The sequence below is a fragment of the Eublepharis macularius genome, chromosome 1 (assembly GCF_028583425.1).
Source record: "Eublepharis macularius isolate TG4126 chromosome 1, MPM_Emac_v1.0, whole genome shotgun sequence".
NCBI classification, from domain to species: domain Eukaryota; kingdom Metazoa; phylum Chordata; class Lepidosauria; order Squamata; family Eublepharidae; genus Eublepharis; species Eublepharis macularius.
In genome coordinates, this window is record NC_072790.1 from 54,287,096 (window position 1) to 54,305,071 (window position 17,976).

The window sequence follows — 17,976 nt, forward strand, 5'->3', positions numbered from 1 at the left end:
GGGAACTGATCTCTGCAGTCTGGAGATCAGCTGAGATTCTGGGAGATCGCCAGGCGCCACCTGGAGACTGGCAACACAGAGAAAGGCTGCGCGTATTAACTGTATCGCTCCAGCCGCTCCTTGCTTCCAGGGAAGCAGCTCCCATTGAGCTCCATAGGTCACTCCCTGTGGGCAGGATCCGGGCTGTCTTTTGTAGGCAGCCGGACCTCAGGGGGTGGAGTTGTGGGGAGGCGTGCTTTTGCGGCGCAGGCCGTGCAAACGCTGAGCGGCGAGGAAGCAGGATGGTGGAAATGTGGTATATGGATGAGTCCCCGGGGGACCAAAGGAAGCCGCACCGCCTGGAGCCCAACCAGCCCGTCAGCCTCGAGCAGCTGAGGCGGCTGGGCGTTTTCTATTGGAAAGTAGGCGACCGGGGAGCGGAGCGGCTGCTGGAGGCTGGCTCGGCTCCTGCGCGGCGTCTCTTCTCAAGCGGAAGAGGCCAGATTTGGGGGCGGGCGCGGCGAGTGGGGCCGTGAGCCAAGCCGGGGTAGAAACGGCGCCATGTGAGTGCGCATCGCGGCGCTTCGCAGGCGCATGTGACTCCAGAGCGCCTGGCTGTTTTGCCGCCTCGGGGAAAAGTAAACAGCAGGAGCAGAGCGCCGGAGAGGCCCTGAGAGCTCCAGATAAGGCCGGGCAGCCCTCTGCCTTTGCCTCTCTTCAGGGCGCAAGGGGTTGGCACGCCTTTGCGGGAATAGCCTTCGGGTCTCTAGTCCAGAGAACAAAGATGGTGGCGGGAAGGACGCGCCAGGAATATATAACATTACATGGTGTGGAGAGAGCGGCCACTCTTCCCCCTACTGTCCTGCCCCTATCATAGTGCTGAGTCAACCAATGAAATAGATTCAGGGCAGACTTGATAAAGAAACTTGCACAATGTTACGGATAGTGGCTGCTTATATAGAGAGTTTTAGAGGGGCAGCTGTATTAATCTTGCGTCAAAGTAGACGTCCGATGGTTGCACCTTAAAGGTATGCGTGTGTGTGTGTGAGTCAGAGCTCACCTCATTATGGAAGGGGACGCCAGGCCTCTCTTGACTCATCATTTCCGTTTTCTTCCCTCCTGTAATCTCCCGCCCCCCCCCATAAATGGGAGGGAAAATATTTTTTTCCCCATTGCATCTAAGAAAGAAAGTGAGTTTCCCCATTGCATCTCATGAAAGCTCATGTTGACATATATGTTGTTAGTCTTTAAGGCGCTTCTGGACTTCTGCTTTTGTTTACATTAGAGACTTGAAAAGGGTTTGACACATTCATGGAGAATAGGTCTGTCAACATCTGTTAGCTTTTTTTTTTTTTGAAAATTTTTTTATTGGGTTAGAATCCATTATTTTTACATTTACATTCAATTTTCCCCAATTTTTTCATCTCTAACCCCCTCCCTTTCCCCCCCTTTTGTTGACTTCCAACAGCTTTTGTCCCCTTTCCCTTACTTCTATTAGATTCCTCTATCTAAAACAAATATATATTCTCCGTTAATCTAAGCAGTACATCATTAACTATTTTTAACATTGTATGCCCAAACTGTAAGTCTTTGTTTCCATCTTAGATAAACAATTTATCCCATTTTTCAATTTCAAATATTTCTATATATCATAGACCATGTAAATCATACATTCATTTAGATCAAACAATTTGACTTATTCTCTATATATTACTCATTCTATCTTTTTGTAATAATTCTATATATCTCTCATCACGTTGTCAATCAATTTGACTCCTCTGTATCTTCAGACATTCAGTTTGGTACATTTTACAAAACTTACCAAAAAAGGAAAATATTGTTAGTTAATCAATCCTTATATCTAATCCTTATAGTTAGTTATTTTCTATCTATATTCTGTTTGTTAACCTATATATATCTATATATATGTCAATCTATTAGTCTAACTGCTTATTAATCCACATTTATCTCTTCTCCCCCCCCCCCCGGTAAAGTCTCCCCCCTCTACTTCAGTACTTCAGTAGTTCTCAAACTGCCAGTTTTCCTCCCACCTCCCATTTCTTCTCCAGGTATTGTTTCAGCTTCTCCCAGTCTGTGTTGAACTGCCCTGAGTCCAGATCTCTCAGTTTTCTTGTCATCAACATCTGTTAGCTTTGATAGCTAAATGGAGCCTCCACGTTCAAAGATCCAGAGGAGTTAGCTGTGTTAGTCTGTAGTTGCAAAATAGTTCCATGTTCAAATTCACTGTATCTCCGAAGAGGGAGACAGCTATAGATGGCTCTTGCCTTTATGTTTGTGGGCTTCTTAGAAGCCGTCTGGTTGGTCATTGTGTAAAACAGGATGCTGAGCTAGATGGACAAGAGCTCCTGGGGCTGCCACACCATGTGCATGATCCGATCTAGGGCTCCGCAGCAATTTTTAAAGAACTAGAACTGCTTTTAAAATGGTGTTGCCAGCCACAAGATGGACCCATGGCCACTGTCACATGTAGCTTGGCCCTTATTAGTGTAGCCTCCTACACTATGTGGTAGATACCAAAGTACAAGCCCCATCCTTTGTGCTTGGGCCTAGTTCCTTCCCTTTCTCTGTGGCCTCCTCCATGTTGGTCAATCTAGGATAAATCCACTGACAATTCCTTCCCCAAAAAGCAGCTTTAAATATTTTTTTTGGTAATATTGTCACATGAGCTGCTTTGGGAGGTAATCTTTCACTAAAAGAACCGTCTCTTCCATATATATTCTTCTCAGCTTAGTTTAAACAGAATCACACACTTCTAAGCCCATTGTGGATTTAGGATTGTGGTGTTACTCTCTGTTAGTTCCCTTGATTTGCTAGATGAGGTTGGCACCAGTGAAGGCTCAGTCTTCATATACTATATATATATAGGGGATAATTAGTAAGTAAGATGTAATAACATTAAGTCTTCTCACACACTTTTATTATGCAAAACCCTGCTCTTTGAAGGACATTTGTTTAACTGAAGCCGAGTCCGCACAGGTGTATTTTGCCAGTTCAGTTCTCTTTCTGCAGCGTTTTTTTCTTGACTGCACCAGATTTGCCGCCATAGATAGTCACTCTGGCCACTATGCAGCTTTCCCCCAGCTTTCCTGGGAGTGCTTATACCGCGATTTTTTTAAAAAAAAAATCTGCTTTGCAGTCTGCTTTTTCCCCATGCGTGCTCTTTATTCTGTTTTTGGTGTTCCACCCTCTTACCCCCTCTCCTGCTCCCTGCCAGCCCACTGCATTGTGATTGGCTACTCTCATCTAGTCAACCACTCCCTCTCCCCTCCTTTCCATTCTTCTCCCTCCCCTCTTTCCTCTTAATTTTTTTTTTTAAATCCAGCACAGGATCAAGGAATCACTGGTTTGAAAGCAGGCAAGAGGAAGTTCCCTTTTTATTCTTTTTGCTTTGGCACAGGTGGGGATATTGTAGAGGGGGCTAAATATCTGGTATCAGGAATAATCGGGTTTTAGATTCTCTTTTTATCCCATGGTGGAGTATCATGCTTGGGGGCAAAAGAGAAGGAGGCAGGAACGGAGCTTTGCCAGCAATTCATCACTGCTCCAATGAGAGGGGTAAATGGCCATGTACAAGCCAATTCCTTGCCTTTTGGCTTGATTTCAGGGAAAGTGAGGAGTTATGTCCCTGGTGCAGAAGGGGCTTCTAGCAGTGAATTCTTTGTTGTACTGAAATTGTTCCATTTGTTTCTTTTTTATTTTTCATTTGAGTTAAACTTTCAGTGGAATTGTTTTAAGCAATTTCAGATTTATCTGGAGAAGTGAGCTAGAAGCAAATACACACACACACACACACTTATTTATTTATTTTCTGTCAAGGTGGCATATCAGTTTTCTAAATAATTATATCATCAGCAATGATAACAAAATGTTTTGAGCCACAAATGACATGCTCATTAACCAAAAATAATAGACTGGCAACTTTTGAGAATTTACGTACAAGGCTGTACTTACATGCTGTGTCTATCCCATCATTTATTTTAGAGGGGATTGGATAACAAAGCATGATACCTCTAGGGTGAAAGGCTTTTGAGCTATTTGGGGGAGGATATTCCTTTAAGTACACAACTATAAAAAAGTTCCTAGATCTCTTCCCCACCCCCAGCATTTCAGCACTAGAACATCCTTACAAATTGCTGGTTATGATGACTACATGGAGTGGAGAGGTGCCAGATTTCGTGATATTCTCTAGGCTCTTCACCGCTTCCCTGAAGGTGGAACTATTACAATTATTGAGCAAATACAGTTAATCTGGGGCCTGGGTAGTATATTAAACTTGTAAAATAATCAATGAAGGCCCCTTGATTCTTGTCAGCATTTAAATTTAATCTCATTTGTTTGCCGAGTTCCTACTGCTTTCCCTATCAAGGCTAATTTGTTGTTTTGGAAAGCTGCCCTGCCAGGGTTGGCAGGTTGCCTGTGGGGAAATCCAAAACAGGACTTCATATAAACAGTTTAGAGTTCCTGATGGACAGGGGTTTCTAAAGGTAGCACTGTATTCTGGAGGGAAAAAAATATTATTATGGAAAACCAGCTTTATTTTAATTCCTTGTAGAAGTCCCAGTGATCAAATAAATAATATTACCAATAGTTCCCTCTGGAATTTGTTGAGTGAATAGTCCTGCTTCTTGATGAAATGTGTTTGCATGGATGCTTATGTCAAGTTAAGGGTCATAGATATGGCCAAGATCCATTCTTATGCTTGGGGTAGCATTGTGGCAGCATCATGTTTTAGTCCCATCCATTACTTTGGTTCCATGATTACTTTGCTGATATATTTTGTTTTCTCCCACAATTGTGTACCCAGGGATGGTGGACATCAGTTGAAACTAGGGTTGCAACACGATTACAGAACTATGTCCTGTCCCTTCAATAATAGCTTAATGTGTGGAAATGGGCAGCTGAAGCTTTTCATGGCAAATAATATCCAGCTAAGCCTCTGTTAAAGGGACAAGATATTTTTTCTACAGGCTTGTTTCTACAGGCTGTTGGCAACCTTACATGCAACCTATGATTTGGGCAGGCTTTTTGGTGGCTTTTAGACTTTTTGTCACGCCCCAGAAAGTTAGTTGGTGGCTTTTAGAAAAACTTGGATCTGGTTTTATTCTTTAACTGGAAATATTGCTGAGTTGAGTGTGGAAAGCAGTTTTCTGACTGGCTGTACTAAGTCATTCTTTTGCACCATCGGCTGGGGAGGTGGGTAAAAAAAGGGGCTTTATGATTGTCACAAGGACCAGCGAATCAGCACTTTGCATCTGAGCATGATTCAGTTTGAAAGTTTCCTGTCCAAAATTGGTGAGAGTGACTCTATAGTAAGCTCACAGGGCATCTTGTGTGCATCAGTATGCAGGCTGTTGTTAAGCAAGATTCAGGTCCAGCAGCACCTGAAAGACCAACTAGATTTCCAGGGCATGAGCATTCGAGAGTCAAAGCTCCCTTCTTCACATACATTTAGAAGGGGACATATGTAGGGTACTACTGGGCCTGAATCTTGCTCTTTTACTGCAGGCCAATATGGCTGCTCACCTGAAACATTTGGCTCTTGGATTGAGGAAGCATGAGCCTGAATCAAAGCTGAGTCATGGGTTCTGTGATTGGGCCTTGCACCGTCTTATTTCCTCACCTGTGCAGTGGAAATAACGAGGATAACAGCTTAAGTGCTTTGCCCTCAGAAAAGGGTTTTGAAATGCCTGATGATTATCTCATTTTTGAACGATTTAATCAGCACAGCTTTTTCATCCTTCCTCAGCTCGATGCTGATATCTATGAGACTGATCCGGACCTAGCAAAAATTCGGAAGGAGAATAACTACTCTTGGATGGATATAATCACTATACACAAAGATAAACTGCCAGATTATGAAGAGAAGGTAATAAATTCTGCCTTCGTTTGGGCTGTGGAAGGGTTGCAAATGATGAAACTCACCACTCGGGGAATGTGCTAATTTTAAAAAGTTTCCAGTTTTGCTGTTTGGGCAATGGATTCTCTTTCCCTAAGGGTTGAATCCTGTGGTTCTGGCCTGTTCAAATGGCAGGTTCAGTCTTCTGTACTAGGAAGGGAGTGTGTTTGCCTTGTAATTTATCTTGAGCTATTCCCTCTGGAAGGACTTTTTAGCAGCTGTGTGACAGTCTGAAATCCAGCTTTTCCTAGCATGTAGATGGGATAAGCTGCACATGCTGTATTTCTAGATGTTTATTTTCTGCCTTTTATACAGCTGTTGTTGGCATGATGGGACTGTTGCTGGAAAAAGTTGACAACAGTTAATCAGCACTTGGTTGTCTGCACATATATGAAATGTCTCATTGAAAAGGTGTTATAATTTATAGTGGATTATGTGAAATCTCCTTCTCCGCAACTCATCCACGTATGCATTCATCATTTGATGCTACAGTACATGAATATGTTATAAGCTCCTGGTTTCACCCTTTTGCTGATAGTGTCTTATAGACTACATTCTAAAAAATGTATTGTGGCATAGGCACACCAAGGCTAGTGAGAATGGTTTGAAGATAAATAACATAGAAGAGGAATGGCAATGTATTTTTACATGGGCGATCTAGTTGCTTGCAGGTGTTTCAAGATTTCAAACAAAATGTGATTCTTTTTCTATAGATGTATATGATCAAATCCAACATAAAGTGACTACTAGACTATTAAGTATCTTGTGCTAATTTATCTAGATCTGTCTCTGTGAGTTGCACCAACATGAGTGAGATGTGTGCATATGTGCACGTGCCCGCACACACACAATACAATCTGAGGACTGTAGCCTGATGGTTAACTGACAGAAGAATGTGTGCCTTGTACTTCTGTGTAGCTGGTCACTGCCTTCCTTGGCACATGATATATTAAAGCAACAAATCATCTGGTACTTGTAAAAGTCATTATTGAGACTTCTCAAAAAACAGCAGCTTTCTTCTTTTCCTTGCCTGGTTGTCTGGGTGATGCCTTTTACATGCTGAGAATATATTAGTTCATTCGTCCGTGAAAGGAACTTACCTGCCTAGTTAATTTCAGTGGGTTTCATGTCTTCCCCATATATGTAAAATGTTTGAGGAGTATTCTCACTTGCCAGCACTTTAAGCTGAAACCTCTCAAAAGCTAAAATAAACTTCAGCCATTGGAAGTTTGCATTTTTAATCACTCGATTTAGATTTTCCCTCCCCACCTCCTTAACGTCTGAAACTGACTGAACACTTGAGAAATTGGGACGAGGTTTATGGCTTCCTCAGATGAAAAGCGCTTTTAACTGTGGGAGGAGTTTGCAGGAAAATTTCCTTTCTTAGTTGTTTAAAAGGTTATATTTTATTTCAGATATTTAAACCTCATTTTTCTCTCCTGTGGTGACCCCAAGCAGCTTACAGTGTCATTGTCCTCTCCTTCATTATATCCTCACAACAACAACCCTGTGAGGCAGGTCAGGCTGATTGATGGTCACCCAGTGAGTTTTCCTGGCAGACTGTGGCTTCGAACCTGGGCCTCCTAGATTCTAGTCTAATACGCAGACCACTGCACCATGCTGGTCCACATGATCAGTGCCCATTTCCAGGTGATTCCTTCTTAGCCGAGGATTGAGTCTCTGAGAGTAAGGGGGACTATAAATGGAGCAAGTAAATAAATAAATAAATAAATAAATAAGAATACCAACTAACAGATGTACTTCTACTCTGAGAAAAACACTTGTCGGTTGGATTGGCAAGGGAGGAATTCTGTTAGCAGGAACTCTATAGCAGTCATACAGAAATAAAACATAAACTTGAAGCTTGGGTTTCACTGTATCATTGAAAAATGGGGGGATTTGGTGCTACTTTAATTCCTTCCCACAGTGTTAGGCTTTTCTCTGCCTCAGTCTTGCTCTTTCACCCGCCTGCCACTGCTCTTTGTTACCAGTCACATACCAGGATACCTAAAGAAATGAAGTAGTATCTTCTAAGGGAGATGACAGTCTAGGTTGGATGGCCCAGGCTAGCCCAATATTGTCAGATTAGTTCCCCTGGAGAAAATGGCTGCTCTGAACAATGGACTCTGTGGGATTATCACCTGCTGAGCTTCAGCTCCTCACCAAACTCCACTTTCCCCAAGCACCACCCCCAAAATCTCCAGATATTTCCCTACCCGGAGCTGGAAACCCTAATGGGAGACCACAAAGGAAGACCAGGGTTGCTACACAGAGGCAGGCAGTGGCAAACCACCTGTGAACATTTCTTGCCTTGAAAACCCTGCAGTGTGGCACCCATGTGGCACCCATGTGGCACCCTTGGCAGAGAAGATAGTTGGAGAATGATAAATGAACAATTTAGAAATTGGGATGCAGCTGAGTGGGCAAGATAAGGATGGAGCTATACGCATTAAATTCTGACTAGGGGGTCTTGAAGAATCTTTTTTGAAGATGAATCTTGAAGAACGATGGAGGAGGAAGAGTTGTGTTGTGTTCTAGTTAGTCCAGACTCTGGTACATGCATGTAATTTATTTATTTGTATTTATTTAAAACATATATGTGCCTCCTTCCGTCCAAATAGGGTTCCCAAGGCAATGAACAACAAATAATAAGACATTTAAAACATTTACATATTTAAACGAGGTCTCAATGCTTTGCTAATGAGTTAGGGATCGCATACTTCATCACTATGTTGCCTTACATCCTATCTGTTGCTTTAAGTATGTGCTCCTATGTGCTACCTGTGTTTCAGGTATGATCCTACTGGGTAATTATATGTTGTTTAATGTCAATCCTAGAATTGCTTATGCTCTGTTTCAACATTTCTTCAACTCTATATTGGATTCCTGCTAATACTGTGTCTTTGTAAACTTGTATTTATTTACCCTGAGGCATTGTTTATGGAAATGTCCTTTATATTGACGGTACTAATCTCGCACTGTGTAATCCACCTTGAGTCTCAGTGAGAAAGGTGGATTATAAATGACATAAATAAATAGATGTAGACATAGAAATAAACAAGTAAACAAATACACATACACCCAGGGAGGAGGCCAATAAGAGTTTACTGGTGGTATGCCAAATAAAACAAACAAACAAAAATTATCACTCACAGGTGGAAAATGACAGAGGGAGACAGGCGAATCTCCCTGGAGAGGAAGGTCCAAAGTATCTGAGCCAAAGACCAAGCTGGCTCTTTCTCAGGTTGCCACTTATCTAGCTTCAGATAGTGGCGGCACCTGAAACAAGGCCTGTGAAGCTGACTGGAGCTGACAAATAGGTTCATATGGGAGACTCTTTTTACTGAGTGTATTTGTGCATCCTTGAGTTGCTTAGGAAGTTGGCTGCATTAAGTGCAGCCAAACTAATGCCACTAGATAGAACGATTTGTCCTAAAGGTCAGCATTGATCTCAACAGAAGTGCTATAAAGATCAAAGGTCTTAATAGTCTGATCCACAGGCTCACAATTCTACCTGAAGATTGTCTGGCTTTGCAGTGAATGACATATGATAGGCAATACACACACCCCACCCCAGAATATGAAAATGCTGATGAAGGATTAAGTATAGAGGGGGCTGGGGTTTGAATCTGAGACAGTTTAATTGTTGATTTAGGGTGCCAGTTGAAAAAGGAAGTGATGAAGAATCTGAAGTGTGTTTTTTTTTAAACTTTCTGAAACCTTGTACCCATCTTTAACTACCATATGGCAACTCAGGACCTACTGATCTTCAAATATTTATATAGGAAGTCATTTGACATCAAAGTCATGTGACAAGAAGAGGGAGAGCCAGAGTTGTGACATCTCTGGCCTCAAGGACAGTACTGTGGGTAGCAGAGTGTTGGGCATAAGAGACAAAAAAGCTGAGCACCAGGAGATGTGCCATATTGAGGAACAAACCAAAGGCCAGTGTCATGGAGGAACACTGTCCAGCATTCGCTGACTGTCTCTCAGTGGTTCTCAGTGTGCAGGCAGATGTTATGCCCGTGCTAACTCTATATATGTACTTGCAGCAGGCCTTTTAAAAAAGCTGCAAAAAGGCTCTCTTTTAAAGGACTTGCAACCCAGCAGGTGGAACTCCACATCCCACCTGAGAGGTCCAAACCATGGATTTAAGCCCACAAACCCAAGCGGGTATAATCTGCAATATCTGAGTAGGTGCGAGAGGTCCGTACCTAAGGAAAATTTATAGTATCCATGTGTTACTTCCCAAGTTACAGAGAAATATTCAGTCTAGAGAAGGGTACCCTTTTAGTCACTATCCAGCATGCTATCATGTCAGAATTCTTTTATTAAAAAATATTTTTATTCAATTTTAGAACTGTAACAATAATCAAACAACAAACCAATATAATACATTGCATTTACAAATATTAACACAGTGCTTCAACTTTAATACATTAACAATGAGTGGTGTGAAGAGGGAGGTTGCAGATCTCTTGCTTCTATGAATTCGTAAAATGGGATCCATTTTTCCCAGAAGTTTGATCCTGAAGATTGATATTCCGTCTGATGTAGATTGTCAGTTATTTTTTCCATTATCAAATGGTTCCAGATTTTTGTAAACCAAAGTTCTGTAGTAGGTGGAGATTGGTCTTTCCATTTGGTTGCTATTGCACTCCTAGCTGCCACCAGGAGAGAGTTGATAAGGTCTCTTCTAACATTTGGGATTAATGTCTGATCCCACAGTCCCAAGAAGATTACTTTTGGTGACATAGGGACACTGTACCCTGTTATTTCCTTATATCATGTCAGAATTCTAAAGCTGGTGTAGCAGAAGGGAAAAAGTGTGAGGTGGAAAATTTCTCAGCCCTAATAACTAGAGTAGTGGTTTGGTTGTTGAACTAGGACAAAGCTCTTGGATGACTTTGGGCTTGTCCTTTCGGTCGAATATGCCTCACAAAGGGAGCCACTTGGAGAAAGGGTGGAATAAAATGTAATTGATTTTATGAGTGGACTTTAGGTAAGCCATTAACCTCATCTGCCATATGGGATGTACTTTGCTGGGCAGTTGTAGATATTACTGTGATGTTTATGAAATGCTTGGAGCGCTCTAAACGTTCTACGTAAAAGCGATGCTTTCTGTTCATTTAAAGGGGGCCTCTGGGTTTTTATTGGATGTAACATTTTGCAGTCCTTACAGTGCCATGCATGCTTTCTGCTAATAATAGACTCACAAAATGAAAAGCTGCCTTCTCTCCTCCCTCCCTTTCCTAGATAAAAATATTTTATGAAGAGCACTTACACCTGGATGATGAGATTCGCTACACCCTGGAAGGAAGTGGATATATTGACGTTCGTGATAAAGACGACAAATGGATTCGAATCGCCATGGAAAAAGGAGACATGATCACACTCCCTGCTGGCATCTATCACCGATTTACACTGGATGAATCTGTACGAAATTACTTCTTCTAAAGCATTCAGATAGAACTGCATATTAATAACAAAATTCTTAAAGACCCATAGCGCAAACAGCTAAATTGGAAACATATAGATAAGATATTGTGGGGTTGGGCAGAGTTTTTCATTTGTTTGGTAGGTGTTGTGCATCTCGATCCAAAATCCAAGCATAAAGCAACCCAGTTTCAGGCATAATCTTTCTCCTTTCAAGCTGCCTTTCCAAACTCTCTCAGGTTAGAAATCAATTCCTAAAGGTTCAGGATAGGGATAGTTATTAGAGTACATGTTCTTTCTCTGCCCTTTCGTACTGCTGCTGTTATGGATAAATGGACCGTCTCTAACCTTGTCACAAAATCCATCTTTAGTAAGGGATTGGTGTTACCATGGCAACTAACCAATGGAACCTTTGAGAGATCTATCTGTTCTTCCTGTTCACTTGGCTTGTTGTGAATATAGAAAGTTGAGGATAGTTTTTCTTGTCATGGAGCTATCACTTTGATACCTCTGACTGGTGGCCATCTTGTCAAATTAGCTCAGTTGTCTTACTGCTTTTCCTATGCACAGGGTAAAATCTTTATGTCTTTATAAAGTAACAGAATTCCAGGATCGTGGGTTTTGCTTTGAAGAAGTTTCTAGTACAGCACTAAATATAAACCATTTAGTGGAGAAATTGTTTCATTTTGTTAAGATTGCTGTTCAGTTTTCCAAAACTGAAAGGCGAAAAAATGTAAAGTAAATCAGGAAATAAGATTTGCAAGGATTTTTTTGTGGTGGGTGCGGGGAGTCAAATTGGGTGAGGACTTGGAGAAAGGGAACAGGCTCAGAAAGGATGATTATTAATCACAAAAATAAAATCAATCTGAAGAGATGAAAATAAAGCCCCTGCATGTTTTCTCTTGTATGTAGCTTGTGCAGAGTAATTTTGCAATAGCTCCTATGTATGTCCCCAAAATCTTGTATAGAATGGTTGTAAAAATGCTCTTTGTTTGAACAGTGCTTACCATGTTCATAACCATGTTCTCACCTAAAAGGCAAACAGGTAGTCGTAGCTTGAACTTCATAAGCAAAAGTCTGTTCTATTTTCATTTACCGTATAAAGTAGATTCTTGGCTATGAACATGCTATAATAGACCTAACACGATTACTCTTTTGGAAAAAATTGGGAAAAGAAATTACATGACTTGCACCAAAATTCTAAGCAGAGTTATGCTCTTCTATGTCCATTGAAGGCAGGGAGCTTAGAATGTTGTTACTCTGTTTAGGATTGCACTGTTAGCCACCAGTGCAGGTGTGATCACATTTAAGTCTCTTCTAATTGGGGATGGGTATGTGGCATTGTGATCAGGTTGGCGACTTCCAAATTAGTTATTCCAAAATAAACCGCCCCCCCCCCCCTTATATCTGTTTTGGCAATGTGGATTAGACTTTGCAGTCCAACCTATGTTAGAAAGCGTAGATGTATTTGTAAAAACCTCAAGATTCTACAATCCAGGTTATTTTTGAAACTTTTGAGTAAAACTTTATTGTTAATCTTTGTACTTAGACCCAGCTCTTCTCATATCTTTGTGCTTTGTTCCTTCCTCTTCCACGGGAGGTTAATCATGAAGCTTTCTGATTTCTTTCTCCAGAATTATATGAAAGCAATGCGGCTGTTTGCTGGAGAACCCGTGTGGACGGCTTACAACAGGCCAGCTGATCACTTTCCGGTTCGGGTCCAGTACCTGCAGTTTTTAGCACAAGCATTTCAATAAACCTTTAGGAAGGCTTAACACTCAAGATTGCCCTGCAACTTCTGTAAAGTACAAATGAAAAAATTGCTTTGTTAACACTACCTGCTATATATGAGCATTTGGTTTCCTGCAGCTCTAACGCAGGGAAAGCTTAGGGACAGAGTGTTGAACTGTTCATCCTTTATTGATCACCATATGATTATGGTTAAATTTTTTCGAAGTACAAGAGCGGATTGTGGGTTTGTATTGCACCTTGGTTTATTTCAAGGGTTTTCCCTGCTCATTCATGAAATTATGTTTAGTTGTATGTTTAATTTTCCTCTGAAGTTTGATACAGTAGAGTGTTGATCAGTCCTTTGTTATTCATCCTTTTACTTTCCAATGTAGCAAAATACTTATTCAGTCATAAACTCATTTATTTTTAATAATAGAAGATAAAAGATCTGTTACATATTCTGAGCAGAAAGAATTGGTATCGGTTTCTTTGCTCTGTGTAAGTCAGACTTTTAATTGTAGTGAAGTTTTTCAAACTGGAGCAGATCAGCTCAGGATATCAATCTTTCTCTTTTTCTCTTACAAATAACTGGTGTGCAAATCAGTCTTGTTGGGTTATTTCCTGCCTTATCTGAAAACTCTTTTATACTTTATAATTATTGTGACTTTATTTTTGCAGTGTTTTAATAAAAAATGCTGCGTTTTAGACTTGCACCCACTGTTTTTCAAACATGTTCCCTTATGTAATGGGGCTTCCTGCATTGTATACTCAAGAATTCAAACCTAGTGCATTGGCAGTATGGGAGTGGACAAAAGATGCATCCAAGGGAACATGTAGGCATCCCATTTCTCTTGGATCAGAGTAGGGAGTTTTGCAATTAATCCCATCAGTGGTATGAATGGGTGGTACACTTACCAGACCTGTGAAGCAGATGTCCCTGCTCTTATCAACTATGCAATGCGCAGGTCAATACCTGATCTTATGCAGAAGTAAATCCCATTGAATTAATTAGGGCTTACTTCTGTGTAAGTGTACATGGGACTGCAACCTCCCAGCTGCATTTTTATCTTTTCCCAATCATACCTAATTTTCTCATCTGTAATATTTAGATGAACAAAGTTATCTGGGGGGGTGGTATAATCCAGCCAGCCCTGTTACTGCACATATCCTCTTTCATTCAAACCAGATTTTGGGGGGGGGGGAGGAGATTAGGCAGCTGCACCTACTGGTACTTCTGTAGTCAAAATCCCTGTAGATTTGTCCATAGAAATAAGCATTTGCAGCAATATAGCTGCAATTTTTTGATCTTTAAAATTGTGCACCGAATTATAGTACTTCAAGCATACTGTGTATTCTGTTCAAATGCATAGTTTTAATAGATATGGTAAAAAGTGCCTTTTGAAATGAGCATTGTTTAGTTTTTTTTTTGAGCTGCAGTCTACAATCAGTTTGCTCCAGAGTAGGCCCATTGAAACGAATGAGAGTACTTTGCAGTGAATGAATTGTCAGCCCTATAGTTCAAGTTCAGGAACGATTTACTCCCTAGTTGAAAGGAATTTGCTCGGGGTTCAGGATTCGACTTGTGCAGCCCAATCTAGTCCATATTTAGTGAAAACTAGAAGCTGTTGAATTCAGCGGGGCTTGGGTGCTCTTAATAAAGCAGTTCCTGGATTGCATTTTCTGTGCTTATCTGTCTTATAGATAAGCGCTTCACAATGAGGATTTCTGCTGAGATTTTCCATCTCATTAGTTTCACTGCTGATATTTTCAGTTAGTCACCTGTGACAGGTGAGTGTCGGGGGCAACGAGGAGCAAGGCCCTCAAGCCTGTCCTGCAGTTCACTTGCTAGAGAAAGGTGGGACCTAGGAACTAATTAGCTATGTAGTTCAATGAAGGTTAGGCCATCTGTTTGTGCGTCAAGTGCAGGAAGCCTCCCCGGAGAGACCCAAGGAAAAATAGGCAGCCACAGGAAGGAACTGCCTGATGTGTGCGCTGCAGTGGAATGTTAAAGCCTATATGAGCTTAGACTGGTTGAAAAGTGTAAGAAGCCTCATGGAATAAGAACGAGGGCTCATCAGGTTCAAGCTCTAGAGGGCTCTGGGAATTCTTTTAATCTGGGAATGTCGTATGATGGAATAATAGAAAAGCCATATTGCAAAGGGGGGGGGGGATCGTTGCTTTTGTCAGACTTGATCGTACTAGTAAGGATTGCATCCTGGCTTTTCACTATCATCACATAGGCAAATAGCTGTTTGGCAGTCAGTCTTGGTGACAGTGTGGATTTACCCCGTTTCAATCCTATTTACAGGGCACGAAATTATTCTTGCTATCCAGTATGCCAAACTCAATAGAGAATTGACCACCTCTGCTCACTTCATCTGGCTGACAGAGGGTAGAGGTGAAGGCCTGCCTTTGTTTTGAAAGCTGCCAGATTGGCAAGACAGAGAATTGTTTTGCTTTAAGCCCAGCTGGGTATGGTGAGAAACGGTGGTGGTAATTGGCCACTGCAGAACTACAGCTAAGAGGAAGCCACCGCCACCCACACACCGTATCTTCATCAGCAGGTGTTGAGAGGCAGTGTAGAGCGGGATCCACACTGAATGATAAGGTTGCTAACTTGGCTGGCAGTGTCCTCCACAGGAAGGGGAAGAATGGGCATGTCATAGAGGGTAGTGTTGGGCTAAGACCTGAGTCAACCAGGTTCAAATCCTTGCTCTGCTCTCGAAGCTCGTTGGGCGAGCTTGGACTGATCACCACCATCTCTCAGCTTAATCTACCTATGATAAGCTGCTTTGGGCTATCATTAGGGAGAAAAGCAGGATATCAATGAAAAGTAAGCAAAAGGAATGGGATACTGATGTCAGGGGCCGTGTAGGTTGCTTCCATCACAGTTCTGTTCCATCCTCCTGTGATGCCTCCTCTCTATGCCTGCTCTTAAGGAAGTGGGGCATTTCCCCCCTTGGATGCCAGTCACTTAGCAGTGGTATTCACGGGCTACCTCCAGCTCCACCTCACCAGCCGTGTCAGCCAAGTTCCAGACAAACCTGTTGTCCGGGTTGCCAGTTTGCACTTCTGCTTCCAAGGAACCACAGGCTTTCCCAGAGGGTAGTTTGAAAATCACCAGTCTCTAAAGAAGCAGGAGTGCTCGGCAATTAAGAGTTGAGTACCCACATCCTCATAAATAGGTGTCAGCATATTATTTTTTCTGGTGGGGTGAGCCAAGCTCCGCACTGCAATCAACAGATGTATTTGCCTCCACATCAAACACTGATTTAGTCATTGGCTTTGCTTCTCCTGGGCTTCAAGTGGGCTGTCTGCTTTTTTTTCTTGTTTAAATCACAGCTTGTATATTTATGTGATTAAAAGTTTAAAAACCTTATTTTTTTTAAAAAAATAGCAAGCTGGGTTAAGCCAGGGTGTGTGTGAGTGGGGTTGTGACATTACATCTGCCTTTCAATCAGCAGCGTGCATAGTAAGTTTTAGTTTGACTGCACAAAACAGTTTTTCTGACAGTCTCTCTTCACAACACTTCTGATGTATTCTTCATGTGTCGGGAGACACAGTGTTATCTGGGAAGCGTAGTTTTAAAAGACAGTGCCGGCGGCAATCGCTCCAGAGGGGATGGATTCTCTCACAACCCTCTGCCGCCTCTGGCATGCTGGACTGTCTCCCCTTCCAGAGCCTTTGCCCTACCACCCTCATTGCTTAAAACTTTGAATTAACCAAGCCTTGGTAGGGCAAAGGCTCCGGAAGGGGAGACAGATCTGCATACCAGAGGCGGCGGAGGGCTGTGAGAAAATCTGTCCCTTCCGGAGTGATTGCCGCTGGCTCTGGCTCTTAAAAACTATGCTTCCCGGCTAACATTGTGTCTCCCAGCACTTGCCGAACACGTGCCCAAGTGTCTCGTGTAGAGTGAATCCACATGATCTTGGAGAGAAGAAAGTATGCCTGTCCACAGTGAGTACTGTCCTGTTTGCCTGAGACCATGTTCTGAAAGTTCGTAGTAAAGTTAGAATCTCATAGGATGTGGCTTTCCCCGCTAAAGAGTTGCGGTGACAGGACCATTTGTAACTGGCAACTGTTGCCTTGTAGGCAGCTCTTAAGGACACAGTAGCATTCTCAAAGTCCCAAGTCTAGTTGCTTTAGCTGGTGGTCACTGCAGTAATTCTAAACCCAGGTCGTAAGGATGCCACAATATTCCCCCCCCCCTGCAGAATTCATGCACCTTTAACAGCTGCATGACAGACTGAACTGTAACAAGTTCAGCTGTCCCCATCACTAAAAAGCCTGCACCTGTAGGATTGCTGCCTGTCCCACCCCATGGGAAAATATACAAGGGAAGGAATGGTGACCACACATCTGCCACCTTGCTTGAGTGCCTCTACACCAGGCTTCATTTTTTTGCTCCCTTCCTACTTGATTTGCTTCTGGGGGGGGAAAATACATGAACATGATGAATAGCCCTTTAGCGAAAATAAGAGCACTTGAGGACCTTGGGAAATCTAGACTGCTGACTGGCTTGAAGAGGTAATGATTTGTACTCTTAATTAGGAGAGGGGAGAGCGCTGTTTACTTTTCTTTGACAGCCACTGTGTCTGCCTGCACTTAATCAAGGAGCAGCTTGAAACCCCGAGGACTCTCTCTTTTATCTTTTAAATTTCAGAATTAAAAATTTAGCATTCATGAAAGGGGATGGTGCCTGCTAGGGCGCTGAGCGGAGGGCCTGGTGCCAGTTGCCTTCTGATCCCATCTGCTAAAGTTCCTGCTGTTGCAGTCTTTGGCACACCTAGCTCGGACCAACAGACACCCTCTCCTGGATATTATGCGGAGCTTTCTGCTGTTCAAGGCCTCACGTCTTTCAAAGTGACTGCAGTTCCACACCACTGGGTTTATTGTGCTAATGGGAACATTCA

The 17,976-nt window shown here is 42.3% G+C and overlaps 1 protein-coding gene across 1 annotated transcript; it reads left to right on the top strand.

Moving 5' to 3' along the window:
• Nucleotides 1–237: 237 nt before the first annotated feature.
• ADI1 (acireductone dioxygenase 1) lies at nucleotides 238–13,776 on the top strand. The gene is made up of 4 exons (XM_054987944.1): nucleotides 238–401; nucleotides 5,747–5,866; nucleotides 11,153–11,332; nucleotides 12,967–13,776. The coding sequence occupies exons 1-4, from the start codon at nucleotides 282–284 to the stop codon at nucleotides 13,087–13,089; spliced, it is 543 nt and encodes a 180-aa protein (XP_054843919.1). The 5' UTR covers nucleotides 238–281; the 3' UTR covers nucleotides 13,090–13,776.
• The last annotated feature ends 4,200 nt before the right edge of the window (nucleotides 13,777–17,976 follow it).